The 18,550-nt window shown below is 32.4% G+C and overlaps 3 protein-coding genes across 3 annotated transcripts; 1 reads left to right on the forward strand and 2 right to left on the reverse strand.

Annotated features, from left to right (window-relative positions):
- Nucleotides 1–202: 202 nt before the first annotated feature.
- LOC130809969 (protein phosphatase 1 regulatory subunit INH3) lies at nt 203–904 on the reverse strand. Its single transcript, XM_057675849.1, has one exon. The coding sequence runs from the start codon at nt 774–776 to the stop codon at nt 447–449; it is 330 nt and encodes a 109-aa protein (XP_057531832.1). The 5' UTR covers nt 777–904; the 3' UTR covers nt 203–446.
- Nucleotides 905–6,980: 6,076 nt separating this feature from the next.
- LOC130809971 (adenylate kinase, chloroplastic) lies at nt 6,981–13,107 on the forward strand. The gene is made up of 7 exons (XM_057675851.1): nt 6,981–7,525; nt 7,860–7,958; nt 9,330–9,458; nt 9,533–9,667; nt 10,361–10,507; nt 10,636–10,710; nt 12,727–13,107. The coding sequence occupies exons 1-7, from the start codon at nt 7,322–7,324 to the stop codon at nt 12,826–12,828; spliced, it is 891 nt and encodes a 296-aa protein (XP_057531834.1). The 5' UTR covers nt 6,981–7,321; the 3' UTR covers nt 12,829–13,107.
- A 317-nt stretch (nt 13,108–13,424) lies between these two features.
- LOC130809970 (serine/threonine-protein kinase-like protein CCR4) lies at nt 13,425–16,100 on the reverse strand. The gene has a single exon (XM_057675850.1). The coding sequence runs from the start codon at nt 15,931–15,933 to the stop codon at nt 13,621–13,623; it is 2,313 nt and encodes a 770-aa protein (XP_057531833.1). The 5' UTR covers nt 15,934–16,100; the 3' UTR covers nt 13,425–13,620.
- Between the last annotated feature and the right edge of the window lie 2,450 nt (nt 16,101–18,550).

Consider the following 18,550-nt stretch of genomic DNA (forward strand, 5'->3'; position numbering starts at 1 on the left):
CTCCATCTAAACCATCAAAGAATGTGCATTTGAATGCAAATGCATTCCTAGCTGCTATATCCTAATCTCACATTCTCCATTCCCAATCCAAATGCACACTACAGCAATAAAATAAAGACTTCGCAAAATAATAAAAACAAAACGATCTTCGCAAGTGTGCTAAAATTGTAAAACTAGAATAACTAAGAAGCTAACATAATCATTGCACAAGAAAATGTATTACTTAATATAAAGTCATGACCAATTTTACATACCATCTCAATTACTATATGCTCAAAAGCTATATTGTTATGATATAAGATGAATCAAAACAGCACAAATCATCCAACTACGTTAATCATTCATTGACGAACAACGATATCACTTAATTTTTGATCAGTACAGTCGTCAAATTCTGACCTTTACAGCAATCAGAAACAGCAACAAAACAATTTCAATTTCATTGATCAATTGGCGACGCTACTACTCGAACCAGCTTCATGCGAACAACAATCATGATCATGTTTATGTTTTTCAGAATCAGATTTATCACCATGATCTTCATCGTCACTAGTATCTTCGTCAAACGATTTCTCCTTGTGAAAAATACAGCATTTTTTCGAACTCTTTTTGTTCATAAATTCGTTGTTTATTGTACCTTCTTTCCACGAAACCTTCTTCTTCTTGCGATTAAGACGAAGAACTACGGTTTCTTGTTGTTGTTGATTTGACAATGAAGTTGTTTCTAGGGTTAGTGTTTGCGTAGTTGAAGGTGTTGCAGTCCTAATTGTGCTCATTATTTAATTGAATAGAAAGAAATTGGGGATTCGATGCAAATTTTTGTTAGGGTTTGTAGAAGGGGGGAAATTGATATAATCGGATTTCGTTTATGATCGAATTTTTCGTGGACGAATTAGAATCGGAAGTGATTCGCCGATTTAAAAATTCCGCAATTAAGGTCAACTTCTACTATTTATAGATGACTTGTAATTAGGAAGTACGAGAAACTTCTAGTTGCTTAAGAAATATATATAAATATATAACAACTGAATAAATAATAACAAATGCTCGTCTAGCTCAGTTGGCTGAGCGCAAGGCTCTTTACCTTGTGGTCGTGCGCTCGACCCTCACGGTGGGAGTTGTTTTAGTTGTATTTTTTAATTAAATATTTCTATTTTTGTAAGTTTTTCCAAAATGCAGTACCATTAATTAATTAAATCACACTTCAGAAAAAAAAAAATCAAATCAACATATTACATATATTAAATTCCATCATAAAGCTCTTATATTAAGAAAATAAATAAAATAAATTCAATTAAAAAATGAAAGTATCTTAAGAAATTAAGTTATATTCATTGTTTATGCACTTTATATAGCTATAATATAATAATGTGAAATTCAAGTGAACAAATTAGACCTTCACTTAATAAAACATTTAATACCAACAACATTAAATTTTTAAAGTATTCAAAATAATAAACTGTTAGAAATAGCAACTTTACAGATAAGCTAAGCTAAATTTAAATTAGATATATATTTAAATCTAAACAGAATAATAGGCTATTTCAATATATTTCAATTAATTAAATTATTATTTTTTATAATGCATTTTATGCCTTATTGTGTTAATTGATATAACATGTCATCAATTTTCTTACAATAAAAAAGAAAAAGTCATTTGGTAGAGTGTATGATAAATAACATTTATCATTTTCTAGCACTTTTATTAAATTGTATGATGTGGTATTATAATAAAAAAATTATATTGTGATATTGTAATTTTTTTTTTAATTCTTATTACAAGTCAAACATAGGTCGAAATGACTATTAAATAATTCACATTAACTGTAAAATTAAAATTATCTTAAGAGTGTTTGGAGAACCTTGACTCAAACTACATTTCTTAATTATGTTAAAAGCGCCATGTACTCCATTTGCCTTTCAAATTATCTCTCAAATTCTTTCCTTTTTCACAACATTTTACTTTTTCCTAAATATTCCCTGAACTTTCGAGCACTCTAGTGGTGAATCTTGGTTCATAACTAAGAGGGGCTCAACATTATCATCCAATCAAGAAAACTAGGGGCTCAGATTCAAACTCCTAACGTTTCGTATATCTGTTGTAGTCAGTTGTTAAAAAAATATATATATAATACTCTAAATTACCACATATCTTAATATAAACAATTATTATTTTTTATTCAATAAAATAAAAGAAATTTAAAATAAAAAGAAGTTTAAAGATAAAAATAAAAAAGTTTATAAAAGCAAACCAAAACCCCAAAATGTCATTTCCTTCTCAAAAAAGCAAAAAAGGAACCAAGCTTACTCAAAAAAATTATTCCCAGCGTAAAACTCTAGTGTTAAAGCAAGGGAATCCTAGAACTGATGTGCATGACATTACTATTTCATGTCTGAGTGATAGTAATTTAAATTAAATTTAAATAAAATTTACAATTTTTGTTAAATAGTATGAGTTATTAGTGTTTTTTTTTATAAATTAATTCAAATATCAACAATGAAAAATAAAAGATATAGTATTATATTTTTCGTTACGTCTTAAGTTTTTAGGAGTCTTTTTTATCTTTTGGTTTGAGTTCCAAAAATGAACGAGATGGCCCTATCACATTTGCTACCAATTGCATCTTTTTGATAGTTTTAAAACACTTAAGAACAATCGATATAACAAGCTACATAGGCTTGTAACACAAGTAAGATGATGGGTGTATGCATGGTTATTAAAATCGTAATTCTGATTTACGATTCTACGATTTTACGATCTAAAAATAAGCGAACGATTTGAATTGTAGGTAAAATCGTACGTTGGTAGAATCTTACGATTCTAATTAATATAAAATTTGTAGAGCTTGAATCATAACACGATTTTACGATTCTACGATTCGATTCTACCAATTCGATTCTACAGGTCTGAACGATTCCAAGTAGAATCACGATTTTAATAACTTTGGGTGTATGGCAATGGATTGTTGGCTGTTAGTTTTTTTAGTTGGCTTATTTGACCAGTTGGAAATATTGGATATTTTTGTTCGCTTTTAAGCTAGCTGAAAAATTCGGCTGATTATGTTAGGTATTGATTATTAGTTGTTTATTAGAGAAAAAGTGTCAAAAGCCAATAAAAAAAGCTATTTGACAAACAAATTTTTTTGATTGTTTAACCGACCAACAAACCAAAGCCAAAAGCCAACCAAAAGACTAATATAAAAGTCAACATCCAAATACCCTTGAGGTTGGATAAAAGCAAGTTCATAATGTTTCAATTTAGTCACTTCTATATAGTGTAGTAGAAAAAAGCTTACATGAAGTCAAGCAATAGCACATGAGATTAGGGCATTTGCAAATGTATAATGTTTGTCGCTATAATTAATGACTATAGTAGATTTACTTGGATTTTTTTGACTATATATTAATAAGAATTAGCACGTGTTAATCACTTTCAACAGCATGTGGAAAACCAACTTGAGAAACAAATTAAAATTTTTAGGCATGATTAGGCAAACACTACAATAAACTGATGCAGTACAACTGTACAAGTTATAAACAAGATGCTTAAGAAATTAAAAGTTCTTCGAAAAATTACTTCGCATGAAAGACAATTTGGCACAGAGCCCTTATATGAAATGCATAGAACTTTTGGTTGTATGTTTTCTGTAACACTCTTGATTTTATGACTCGTTTAACGAAATTAAAATTGCAAAGTATAGAAGAAAATCTAAGTATTACATAATTAAAAATAAAATAAAATAATACCAAACATTAATGAAAATATGAGTGAAGATTTTGACAACATCGTCTTTGCTTAGAAATAAATGGTGTGATGAGATAGAAAACACAATAAAAAAAACCAATATAAGGCCTCATGGACTTTCAAATAACCTACCACAGTAAAATAATTCATTATCGGCTCCTCTAATCATCATCATGAGCATATATCGTGGTATTAAGATAACAAAACAATATTAAAACTATACAAATTAGAAAAGTTTTGCTAAAAGGAAAACAATGTATACAAAAGAAGGAAATGTGTAATACCCTTGATTTAGCTTTAAAAAATAATTAATATACTACTCATATTAACAAGGTGCATTTTCTTTTCTGGCGAGCCCATTTGCCAAGAACTCCACAGTTAAACGTGCTTGGCGAGGAGTAATCTTAGGATGGGTGACGTGGGTTGGTCTTTAGGATCAGTCTACAGTCTCCATGGGTAGTCATCGGCGGTCCGAGGGGCCGGGGTGTTACAAAATGGGCCTCAAATTCAAAACATAGACAATCAAATAAAATAAAACTACATGTGGAGTCAAAATAAGTTTGTTGCAAAATATAAGATACGCGCTCAATCCCCCATATGCATTGAAAAAAGAACTTCATCACTTGTCAGGTCTATCTATAATCTTCCTGCTACTCTATATAAAATCATATATCACATATAACATAGCAGGACCATCATAGAAAGAGTCATAGTCAAGAAAATCAAACATGTACATGTTATGCTAATCACGAATTAGAGGTAGCATTTCAATACTCAAGGTACCAATTCTAACCACTTCTTATTACTATGTACTTCCCATTGTTCTTGATTTCACAAATTCTCTTATGTGACTAGAAGCCCCCACCATTTTGAGGTTTGTGAGGAAAACATGGTAACACCTCAATAAAGGGAAGTGACATTCATGTCGCCGCCTAATGATCACACCTCGTATAATAACTATATATAGATGATTCATGCCTCTGGAAACTAAACCAACTATAATACCAATCCTGTAGAGTTATGATACCCAAACATTTTTTGATACTTCATCAATAGGGAAATCATTCTCGACTTCTCGTCCAACACACGTAATCCAATACTTTCTCAAAAGGATTTCGTTCTCATTCTAATCCAACAGAATTTAATTCCCATCCATAGGACAAATCAATCTAATTTTCTACGATTAATAATGTGTTGATTAATGATTGGACTTAAGCATCATAAAATTAATAATTTCTATAAATTTTGTTCGATATTGGTTTATAAATGAAATACAATATATTTATTCATAATATGTATAGAAGCTAGAAACAATATGCACACTGGAGTTATATACTGCATGTACGTACCTACAACATCAATACACAATAAAAGGTTACAATGATAACCAAAAAATGAGGTTCTTACACTCCTTTTATGAACGGGGGACATATATATATTTAGAGTAGAACTAATAAGACTATTTAACCTCATTTGATAGTTACTTTCTCTAAATAAAAGTATTTTTATAACTATTGAAGCTAACATACACTCTAGTCATACACACAGAATTTTCAAACACGTACTTACTCATTAACTATACCACCAATCCAATCTTAACATAACATAAATTTTACCATCAACTCTATAACAAGGATTAAAAGAGAATAGAGATAAAGAAGTAGATATAAAATAGTAAAAAAAATAGAGAAAGAATCAGAGAAAAAGAAATAGATTAAATAATTTTTTTTGTTTTTTTTATTTTTTAAAAGAATAAGAGCCAATCTTAATATGCCACATGATAAAATAAATTTTTCATTTTTTTGGATAAGTATTAACCTATTCAACATGTTACGGATTATTTAGCCCTTTAAAAAAAAGTGATACAAAGATGAAATTTTTAAAAGAGAAGTAAAAAGGTTAAACTCTTAACTACTAAAGCATAAATTTTTATTGCATAAATTAGATAATATTTTAATTTTATAAAATAAAAAAAAATTACAAAGAGTCGAACATCTTTCAATCCGAACAAAAATACATTTTTGCAAGCCACTAAAAGTTTTAACAAATCCACAAGGCCACAACAAAAATGAGAGGAAGAGAAAGCAAGCACATGTCTCCAAGGATATAGTACCACTAAACTACACCCCTCCCTTTGTTGGAGTATAATGCAATCACATATTCACTTTGTTGTTGTCCACCCTCATATACTTCTTGCCTTTTATTTGTAACTTCTGTTTCTTTTATGAATAATTTGCGAATTACAGTTTTAAAGTTTAACATTTTTACAAATTATAGTCTTAATATTTATATTTTGTAAATTACAGTCACCAAAATATCAAAGTTTACAAATTCAAGCCAAAAATACAAAATTCCAATCATTTAACCTAAAATTCGAAATTATATGTTTTGGCCTAAACCTACAAACTTTGATAATTTGGTGGTTGTAACTCGCAAAAAATAAACATTAAGACTGTAATTTGTAAAAGTACTAAATTTTAAGACTATAATTCGCAAATTATTCTTGTTTTATTTATAATTGTTCATGTACTATTTAAATCGTAATATCTATTTAGTATGAATGTTAAATAACAATTATAAAACATCTACTTTTGAATTTTGTACTTCATTTTTTTTTTCCTTTTTTAATTGGAGTTTGGAAGGGGATCGTCATATAAGATTCGTTTTCTCCCCAATCCCTCTTAGTTTATATTGTGTTATTTGTTGATTGTAATTCATCAATCACAAAAAAAATTTATAAAGATGATAAAAACTATATAATTACTAATCACAAAAAAAATCAATTTATCTACATTAATCAAATTTGATCCACAAATCACGTTAAAAAACAAATAAAAAACATAATATTTGAACAAGGGAATATGATGCTAAGATAGGTTACTAGATGGAGTAAGAAAACTAAGAAGGATATGTGATAATTAGGGATGGGTATGGGTCGGATCTAGCTAGACTTAGATTTAGACTCTAATTTTTTTTTATTGGACTTAGACTCTGACCTAGATCCATAGGATGTGAAAAAATTTAGACCAGGACTCAAATTATATGAATCGACAAAGTTTAAAATCACGTAATGTTGAGAAATATAACAAAATTTCAAATCCAACCCGAACCTGGGTCTCAATCTGTGGACTCGGACCTTAAATTTATGAATCCAAATTCGATTCGGAATTATAGAGTAGGCAAATTCAAACCCTTAAAATTTAAATTCGTTAGAACCATATGTAGAATTTTGTTATGTTTCTCAAGATTACCTTAGAACCATCCCCATTGACAATCAAACACATAGTTTTTGGTTTAACGCAATCCAAGGATTCGTTAGAACCATACGTAGAATTTGAAGCCAAAACTAAAGATTGGGCGGACCGATTACTCATTCATAGCCATAAGCTCAAAAAAATCTGGTCCCACAACAAAACTCTCCCTTCTAAATTCTAAATTCTAAATTCTGATCATTTATTTATCACTTATATATTCGCTCCCTTCTGCTCTTTCCTTTGCCCAAAAGAATAGGAATATCTGCCAAATTTGGCAACTCAGAAAACGTCTACTAAATATTAGGAGAAATCAGCACCAAAAATGGCGTTTTTTGGATGTTCTTCTACTTTCGCAAACCCTAATTCCGCCATTTTCTCTCCTTCCACTCGTTTTCATTATCCTTCCCTTTCTTTTTCTGCTTCCACTCCTAAATTTTCTTCTTCTTTTCATTCTTCCTTTTCTCTTCGCTTTGATCAATCCTTAACTCGACGCCATTCTCGCATATCTAATCGTCCTAATTTCGTGGTAATTGCACCTGCATTCTTTGTTTGTTTCTCTTTTTCAATTTTTTTAGTTTAAATCGAGGATTATATTATAATTTAGGGATTTCATGTGATGTAATGTGATTATTGTTTTCCATTTGATTAATTTTTGATTTAATTGGAAAATTTTACTTATTGTTCTAATTTTACTTCGTAATTATTTTGTAGATGAACGAAACTAATGGTTAATTTCTTAGTTCTATTGTAATACAGGGATGTCATTTGATATATATTTCTTGACGAATATGATGATTATTTGAGCTGGATTTGTTCTCATGTTTGTAAATGATTTTTCATGTTACTGTTGTTTGAGGTAGGTTATGGCGTCAACTAGTAACTCGAGGCCATTGAGGATTATGATTTCAGGTGCTCCGGCGTCTGGCAAAGGGACTCAATGTGAGCTCATTACTGAGAAAGTAAGTTGTTGATAATGTTTTCCGGCATTGTTTGAGTAACAGTTTTAAAACAAAAACTTAATGCTATATTTTATGGGGAATTATGTATCACGATGGCTGGGACTAGGGAGTAACTTAATTTTGTTAAATAGCTTTTTTTTTGAGACCCTATCAATGAATGATAAAGTGATCTCAGACCTTTTGTGATGTTCAAGGCAGCACTGCCACCAATATTTTTTTTCTAATTATTTGTTATAACAAATTATACAAGATTTGGATGATGGTCTATATATATATCTATATGATTTGGCCTGTTATTTATTGATAGTGCCATAAAGTTGTAGAGTGTTTGCTCATCTCTTGTGAACAATCAGCCCTTTGGTTTACTACATAGCATGGATTCTAAGATTCCGAGTTCCATATTTACTTTTTGGTTTGTTGGATTGAGAAACTTGCATTTGTGAGTGTGTAGGGAGTAGTTTGCTCATCTCAAATGAACAATGGGCTCTTTGGCTGATTACATAGCATAGTTTTGAAGATTTTGAGTCTTACATACAATCTGGTTAATCTGTTGCATTTTTATTAGTGGAATATTTCTCTTAATAAACTTGCATTTTTTTGAGTGTGTTAGGACTTGGGAGTAGTCATTCTTCTGGTAAAAATCTAGTTAGTAGAGAAGGCTACTGGACGAATTTGTTGATCAATGGGAATTGATTTTAGGGGAGGAGGGAGGGGGGGAATAGACTCAATTAATCATGCTATGTTGTGATGGTTCATAGTCCAAAAATATTGGCCCAATCACAAACATAATCACTGTATATCCGTATTCTAAAGGTTTAGACTTTAGAGCTTATTGTGACCAAAATATAGGCCGAGACAACAGTGAACCTCCACGTTGACTGCAAAAGACATTTCGCGACCTTGCTAAAGCCTTATTTTTGCACTATGCCATGGTTACTATTTTGGACTCAAAAATAACAACTGTGGATATTGTTAGAAATGTGTCTCCACAAAGGTTAATAGTAATTTTCATGTGATGCATGCATGTTGATGTTTTTTTTTTCAAAAGTATTTCTTATTGTCATTTTATAGGTACCATTCCAATTTTATTTTCTATCTCCTTACATTATTGTTTATGGTTGACTTGCGGTTGGTTAGTGCGTCTCATTTTATGTTTTACTCGCTTAAATAATTGAATCTGCAAAGTTCTTGTTCCATATTGCAATTACAGCTACGATTGAGATAATTGGCTTTGTTATGCCTATAAATCTCCCTTTATGTTTTCTTCTGAGGCCTTTCCTATAGTTTTGGTTCTTAGTTTACTGCATGAATTTCTCTTTATGGGATTGCCCTGAAGAAAACGAATGAACCAGGTAATCCTCATGTATGCAGTATGGTTTGGCGCATATTTCTACTGGTGATTTGCTTCGCGCTGAAATTTCATCGGGTAGTGAAAATGGAAAAAAAGCTAAAGATTACATGGACAAAGGACAGCTGGTCCCTGATGAAATAGTTGTGATGGTAAGCTACGTAAGCATGCTTTTCAGTGGGTTGATTTTCTGTCTGACATTTACTTATAAGCTGTCACTGTCTAGATGGTCAAAGATCGTCTGCTGCGGCCAGATTCACTAGAGAAGGGCTGGCTTTTAGATGGATATCCAAGGAGCTTATCCCAAGCAGTTGCTTTGAAAGACTTGGGGTTCCAACCTGACCTGTTTATTCTTCTGGAAGTAAGAATTATGTTTATTGTCAATTCTCATCGGTGCTTGCCAGCATGTAAATGATTTTTCTGAACCTCAATATAATCCCACAAGGTTTTTGGAGAGTGGAATAAGTTTACTAGGATTTTCCCTTTTTTATACTTTTTTCCTCGTTGATGTTTCTTTTTTTTCTTTGTATACGTAGCTGATTAAATGAGTGTAAGATATGCCTAGTATGATCAACATTGCTATAAGCAACAAATTCTTTTTAGATTTAGTGTGTAATTGATACTCGGACGTGAGAAACTATCTTTCATGTATTAGAACTATTTTTTTAAATTGCTTCTAAAGTGGACAGGGTAAAAAAAGAGCTTAATGGAACACCCATGTCAGCTTATGTGATGCACTCATTATTAAACGTGTAGTTCTGTATCTATATTTTTGGTTATTACCCTCCTCTTGCACCCCCTTTTGTCTCCCCTATTATTTCTTCCATTTTTTTTTTGAATTTTAATCGTCAGCAGTACTTGGTGGTTGGCATACTGTATATTTTTTATATAGTGTAGAAGGTTTTGAGGGCGTGCTGTTAGCTGATCTATACTTTCTATATTTTTATCCCACAAGAAGTTTTTGTAAACTGCTACACTCTGGAAATTTTTATTTGGTTATGTTTGCTGAAATTGTGTTCTTGAGCCTTATTTGATATTCTGAATATATTGGCAGGTTCCTGAGGAATTACTTGTTGAGAGGGTTGTTGGACGAAGATTAGATCCTGCTACTGGGAAGATATACCACTTAAAGTATTCTCCTCCTGAGAATGATGAAATTGCTTCTAGGCTTACCCAGCGTTTTGATGATACTGAGGAAAAGGTATGTACCATGTTAATCTTTGATTTTGTGCACACTTTTATTTTAATTTTTGTTGAAGCTTTTATCGTGCAGTTTGTGGAGGTATGTTAATAATGATCTTGGCTTTTATTTCCATTGGTGTTATATAGGTGAAATTACGTTTGCAAACTCATCATCAAAATGTAGAGGCAGTGCTCTCCATGTATGAAGACATAATTGTTAAGGCATATCCACCTTCCTCTCACTTTTACATAATGCTCTGTGCTTTTCTTTTGTTTTCTTTCGTCACTTTACACTATGTGCCTTTATTTATTCTCTTTGTTTAATTGTTATTTCAATGCAATGTTAAGTACATATCTGTTTTATTGCGTTGAAGTTTAATTGGTTTTTTGAAGTTTACTTTTGAATTTCTGAGCCGTGCATCTGCAATCTGAACTTTTTTGTATTTTATAATTACTTTGTTCCATGTTTTTGTGTTATTAACATTTAACAGCTTTATGTGACTTTTGATATAAAATGGAAACGTGTGCGGAAAATATAATTTGTAACATATATTTTGGGAAACATCTGTTGCCACTGACACTACTATTTTTGAATGCTTCTTTAAGTATCTTAGATGCCTCTTGTCTACTGTTACGAGATCTTGTTGATGATGTAAGGAAATATGAACTTGTATTTAGACCTGTATCTTATTGCCTCTTTAAAGCATGCTATAACATGTTTGCACTCCTGAATTCCTCTTCCACTTGCAGACTTCATGGCCTATGGTACCCAGCTTGAGGCTTCTCAATTAATCATATAATTTTTTCTCTTTACATTTTAAATTTACAATAAATCTGTTACACCTAATTGCTATCAATGCCTCACCTTTATTAGAATTGAATACGTGAGGCGGACTTGAACCATATGAGGATCTATGTGTAATGTTGGGTGAGAAAGGGGATCTATATGTTAATAGATCATTATTTCTTCTCTGTTAAAGGTTAAATATTGTAAATGTCTTGTTAATAAATTCTTAAACAGTAGAAGTATAAATCATCATATAGAACCACCAAAGATTATGTGAAATAAAATTTCCCAACCCTGACCTTTTCTTCTTAGAGTGAAGATTGCTGTAAGAGCCGGAAATAGTGATCTGAACTTTGCAGAAACTGTTGAGACAGATTGCAGATACTTTGATATATGTGACGCATCTTGTAGGGAAAATATATTCCTTATCAAACATGGGTCGATTTGGTGCACAAATAGTCTAATGTATGAAATTTGCGAATATCAACCTCTACCTTATAGCAAAAGTTCATGTAGTTTGACCTAGACTACCTTTTATTTTATGAAGAGGGATGAAGGGGATGGGGTTAGTAGATCTGTTGTCATAAATAAGTAATGCGTAGTACATATTGAGTTGGACAAAGGTTTGGAAAAGGATTAAGTTGAGATGCAGTACTTGTGTAACTGTACTGTTGATTTTAATGGGAGATTATCAGCTTGGTTGATTTTTATGGGAGATAATATTATAGTTTTAGGTATATCGTGTTGATTTTTTTTAAAGGATTTGTCGCTTTTCTATTCTTGCTGGCCCTTTTTTTCTGGCCAAGTTGCTAAGTTTCACTAGAGTATATGGATGTTAATTGATATGTTTATAGTGTCCGTGGTTCTGGATTAGGAGATGACTTTAAGACAGCTATAGCTATAGTCACCAGTTTTTTCCTCCTATACCTTTGACACCAACAGTTCTGTAGTTGCGGTAAGACGTGTTGATTGTTAGATTATTAGAAGTCCTAGTCATGTTAGAGTTATTGATCCATTTGGTGGAAATTATCATCGTTGAATACTGACAGAATTCTGGTCGTTCTTAGGTTGATGTTGGGTTCAAGGACGTGTATGACCCAAATGTGGTATTAAATTTTATCTAAAATAATGTTTTTCTGGGATTATCATCTGAAAGACGTAAAATTGCTAGAGATGCTTACTGTCTGTCTTGCTTTCTCTCAGTTATGATTCCTTTATACGAAGTACATATATGTTGACTTCTGGACATATTTTTTTTTTCCGAAATTTGGAATTTTTAACAAGACAGCCAACTGACTTGTTTATTCTATTTTCTAGTTTATTCGTAAAGAATGTTCGTCCTCTTTTCTTTGAAAAAGCTGTGACTCATTAATCATCGTCCCATTCTCTTCCTTTTCAGTGTTCAAATCTTGCAGAATATATGTTCAAATACTGATTCTTGCTATTTGCAGGTTGATGGAAGTGGTACAAAGCAAGATGTATTCGCCCAGATCGATAATGCCCTTTCCAAGCTTGTGGAACTAGAGACTACCTCAGATTCCGTGGCAGCTTAGATGATTGACCTGTAGCAGGCAACATTATATTTGGCTTGCTGCTTTTATGTCAAGGTTTCTTAATTGACACAAACATCCATTTGCTCATTTTTTAACTATTGATTACTAGCAATTCATTTGTAAACAGTTTTTGGTCAGTATATATATCAGTAGCCCTGAATCTTTTTCAGAACATCCATTACTTTTTCTGTAAACAAGTGGCTCGTACTATCATTATTGCATAATCAATGAAAGCCCCCATGTCATTGTGTAATTTGGAGGCACAAATTTGAATGTGAACATTGTGTTCTGTAAAACATTTTACGGCAAGACTCTATGTTCGGAAAGAGTTGCTTTCTTTAAAGGAGTGCGGAAATCATTTGCCACTTTTGGTTCCTAATGCCGAAGACTTGTTAGTCTGAACATCATATGGACTGATTGAGACTGTAGAAAGCCAGATTTTTTGGTGTATACTTGAAGTCAAAACTTTAGTCATCATCGCATGAGGTATGCGCAAAGTCTAATAATTGTTTATCTAAAGTGCTTATTTTCAACTTATATATAGTAGGTGCACCTGTCCATTTCTTACTTTTTCTATGGTAAAGAATCATGACAAGTATAGAAGATAGTTCCTTTTTTTCCTTGGAAGACATTTCTATGGATGTTAAAAATAATGTACAATGTTTACAAATGAAAGAATTTGATTTACAAATGATTGAAAAGTCCTCCCACAAAAAATTTGGACTTGGTCCTTGCCATAATCCCCAACCCCAAATAAAATAGGAACCTTGAGTTTTCAATAAGGTGAAATGGTCAATGTGAGGACTGAGTCGACGATGGGGAGAGTGTAGGCTGAATCAAACAAGATGCTAAGGCTCTTTCTAAGCAACTAACAACCTCTGACATCGAAGGCCGATTTCGGCCTTCGAGACTGACACAGTCGACGGCAAGGTAACCTATGAACCGCACTGCGTCTATCTCCACTGGTGATGGAGGTGGTACGTTTTGGTCTAAAACTCTATGGATTTCGCCTCGCATAATGTATGGCAGCACGAATTCGACAACATTTCTTGGCATTCCTTCCTCATTGGTATGAATGGCTTTGCATCCACTAAGTAGTTCAAGGAGTACGACTCCAAAACTGTAGACATCGCTTTTTGTTGTCAATATGTGGAGCTTGTAGTATTCAGGATCGACGTATCCTAAGGTACCAGCAGCCCAAAGAGAGAGATGAGACTCCCCGTCTGGTGGTCCCATCAAAGATAGTCCAAAGTCTGAAACCTTGGCAGTCCAATTACTGTCGAGCAGTATGTTCGATGGTTTAATATCTCGATGAATGATGGCTGGTACTGCATAGGCATGTAGGTAGTCAATCCCTCGAGCTGCATCGAGAGCCACTTGGAGTCGATTAGGCCATGACGCGAGCGGAGAGGAGCCCTTCAACTTGTGAAGATGGTCATGGAGGGTGAAATTACTCATGAACTCGTATACAAGCACTCTCTCATTCGCATCTTCGTAAAACCCTAGTAACCTAACGAGATGTTTGTGGTTAAGCCTCGACAGAAACTCGAGCTCTGCCATGAATGCAACATCCCTATCTTCTTGCTTACGCTTGGCTGCCAACGGATTCGATGATGACACTTCTGCTCGCTTAATTGCCACTTCTCTCCCATCGTCTAAAACCCCACAATACACCGATCCAAAACTACCTATCCCAACCCTACACTCTTGTGAGAAGCCATCGGTCACTTTAAGTAATACCTCTAAGGGAAACTCTTCTAAGTGTCCTCCATTTCCCATACTATACATGTGGCTCAACCGTTTCTCTAATGCTGGGGCCGCTGTTTGTTGATCCCCTCCTCGTCGTCCAAGGGGATTCTCGACAACGAGCTCAATTGGTCCCGAATCATGCACTCGACTGCCCCCAGTATCTCGATATCTATACCACAAAAAGAACACAATAGATGCTACCAATGAAAGGCACCCAAAGCAACCTACTACTAGCAATACAACCATCTTAGCCGTCCACTTATCGCCATCCGACTTCGAAGGCTCCAACGATGGAGCCGGTCCAGAAACCAGAGATGGCGGAAACAACTGCCCCATCAGACCACAAGGTTCACACACCACCATTCCTTGCCCACAAAGATCACCCGACCCGGGTAAAGGCCTACTACATGGGCATTGCCTAGCACAATGTCCAGGCATCACCCTAGCAAAAACCAATTGATTCCCATCAAGAATGTCATTCCCCCAACACAACAGTGAAAAATTATTACTTTCAACACCACAAAAAACATTCCCTTTTGCTACAATCCCTGTAAAATAAGTCCCTTCCAACTTTTTAGGTATCTTAAAATCACCATTTCCCCAACAAACAACTGTATCATTAACCCTAATTCCGCAAATTCTATCATCTCCCATTGCTAAATCCTTAAACAACTCCCCTTCTACGTGATTTCCCACCATTTTCCCCCAACAATTCAATCCTCCATTCAAAGAAATTGCACAAACATGATGTAACCCAGAAGCAATAACACTAAACCCACCATTTTTAGGCTCTTTTCCCACAACATTTGTATCATTCCCTAAGCAAAAAACATTACCATTTTCATTCAACCCACAAACAAAATCATCCCCAACAGTAATTTTTGAAAAAAATTGGGTATTAGAATAAAATTTCCTTTCCTTCCACAACCAACAATTAATTTTACTACTCCCATTTACATTCCCACAAACATGAGAATTCCCAGCTTCAAATTCGTTCAAACTGGGACCCTTATAAATTCTTTTGTGCAAAATATTATTATTACCCACAAATCTCCAACATTCCATTGCTGACATATTTGATGAAATAGATTGTGATCTCAATCCACAAAGAAACCCATTCCCCCCTACAATCCTATTGTATGAAACGTTAGGGAAATGGAATTGTATTCCAGTTGGGAAACTAGTACAATTTATGAATGATTGTTGATTATAAGAAGGTATTAACCCACAAACTATTGTTTGGTTAGAAGTATATGAAATTGAAACAGAGGAAAGGGAATCAATTTGAGGGGTAAAGGAAAGTAAAAATAAAGTTAAAGTAAAGAAAATAGATTGGATTTTGCATGAGGAAGCCATAGAAATGGTGGGTTCATTTTTTGAGCAAGCTTAGAAAAACAAAAATGAAGTGGGTTTAAAAATACTGAAGAGAATTTATGGAAATTCTTATAGACCCAAATTACGCGTTAGAAGAATGGAAATATAATTATTTTTAAAAAAAGGATATTTGTTGAATGACTGAGTCATAGTTTGAATTGATCATAAAAATGAAGAGAAAGACTAATAAAAGGACTAGAAGAGTAACAGACGCGTCAACATCTGAGTTACTCGGTGTGTTAAGTGGGGAAACTCGGTTGAGTTGCTTTTTTTGGGGAGGGGTTTTGCACGAGTTGGTTATTTGACTCGGGTGAGGTTATTACATGACTTACTCATGGGATACATTTATTATTAGTATAATAATATTATAAGAAAGAACTTAGTTATATCCTTATGAGGTGATAATTGATGATCAGTTTGATAAATAATTAATATGCTTTTAATAGGTAGTTTGTGAATAATAGATGCATATAATCTGAGATTAGCTAGATCTATCCACCGGATAAACTACTCACTACTAATAGATATCAAGCAGTTATGAAATCTAACTCATTATTAAGTGATAACAAATATATTTTATTTGTCTATTAGTAATTGGTAGTTTACCCGTTGGATCAACTAAATTTTTTCCATGTAATCTTTATATCTATATTATTATTTTAAGTGGGTAGTTTGCCTGGTGGGTACATAAATGAAAGTGATTGTCATTATTCTTGACGATGGATGCATTTTAACAAGGTATAAGTCTTATATGGACCTATAATCCACATCAAAATATCATGCACCTTTTTATTTATGAAAAAATTGTCTTGAATAATCGCTTCTTTTAATTTGTCTATTGCTTTATGAATAATCCTTACTTTGAATTATTTCTTAATAATCCAACTTTTGATATGTCTTTGCTCGCATCATCCCCTCTAACCAACCACTCCCACCACTAGCCAAATCGAATAATAGGGTGGGTTGAAATTTGAGCGGTTGTACGGTTAATATATGTATATGTTCGGGTGTCTCTGTAGGGGATGGACGATTACCCTAGGAGTGGTGGTGAGTTTTAAGGTGGGTTGTGTGTTTGGGTGGTTGGTATTAAGGTGAATTGTGTGGCTGCTCAAGGGAAGGGAGTTACCGGCAATGGGGGTGTGGGAAGTGGATGAGGATCGCCTACTAAAGCAAGGGTGGCGAAGGTGGTGGGGCAAGAGTGTTGTACATGTTATGGTGGTTGAAAGGGTGGAGGAAGGAATAATGGCTTTTTTATTTTTCTTTTTTTAAATAAGTTTTATTACAAGTTAAACAAATTTAAGGAATGCTGAGGGCAAAGACACATAAAAGGTTAGATTATTAAAAAATAATCTAAAATTGGAATTATTCACAATTCAATAGGAAAAATGTGAGATTATTCAGGATAAATTTTTCTTTTATTTAAAGAGTAAAATCAATTGAGTCAAGTAGAAATAAAAGAATAACAAATATTGTACATTATTTTAGTGTTAACTAAGTTTATACAAGACTTACTCTTTAACTAGTGACAATAAAGTTATTTTATGTGCATTAATCTTACTAGCTTGAAACAATTTCGTCTGTCAGTGGATAAGAAGTGGGAGGAGGGTACTTTGCTAACATAGTTGTTTATAAGTTGGAAATATTTATGTTTAAGACATTCATTTAACATAATAGTTGGAATTATTCATGATAAATTAAAAGTTAGAATTATTATAGGAAAATCGATGAAAGGTTGAATTATTGTGGTAATTTTCCTAAAATATTTTACTATTTAAAAAACGAATTGCTTTTTTATTAAAAAAAATTAGTTGTATCTTATTTGTTAGGTGACAAAATAAAATAAATAAAATTATATCTAACATAAAAAAGAAATTAAAACATTATTTTAAGAGTTTTCTTCAATAATTTTACCATGTGAATAAAATAAACTAAAACAGATTGTTTTATAATTTTTTTTTGTCTTAATGAGTTGATCAATATTATGTGTCAAATATTAAAAAGAAGATTTTAGTTATATGTTTTAATGTTCCTAGTTATAAGGTACACTATCTATTATAATCATAGCTACATTTAAAATTTTAAAGGTTATAAAAGATATTAATAATTAAGTATTAATTTATTTGATAAAATAATCCAACCAGTGGAATTTAAATTAGATTTGAGAAAAATTATAGATTTAAAAATATTAATTTCATTATAAAATAATTTATGGTAAATATTACAGGTTAAATTTATGATAAATATTTCACAGTGTTTCTAAAATTATGATATAGCGATTTTTGTGCAATTCTATTACTCCCTCAATTTTCTAATGTTTTTCTTGTTTAGAATAATCTACTTTGGAGAGAAAAATTTAATTAAGATTTTTAACACATATATAGATGATAGAATATATCCATATGAGATCTCGTTAGATTCGTCTTAATGTATACTTTTTATTATATATTTTTTATAATTTTTTGTGATGCGTATTTAGAGATATTAAAAGTTCAAAATTTACCTTGAAAACTGTGCAAAAAATAAACGAGAAAAATATTAAGAAACAAAGGGAGTATTTGTTATGAAAACCATTGTTTGCATGTTTCAAAATTTTTGAATA

The sequence above is a fragment of the Amaranthus tricolor genome, chromosome 4 (genome assembly GCF_026212465.1).
Source record: "Amaranthus tricolor cultivar Red isolate AtriRed21 chromosome 4, ASM2621246v1, whole genome shotgun sequence".
In the NCBI taxonomy this organism is placed as follows: domain Eukaryota; kingdom Viridiplantae; phylum Streptophyta; class Magnoliopsida; order Caryophyllales; family Amaranthaceae; genus Amaranthus; species Amaranthus tricolor.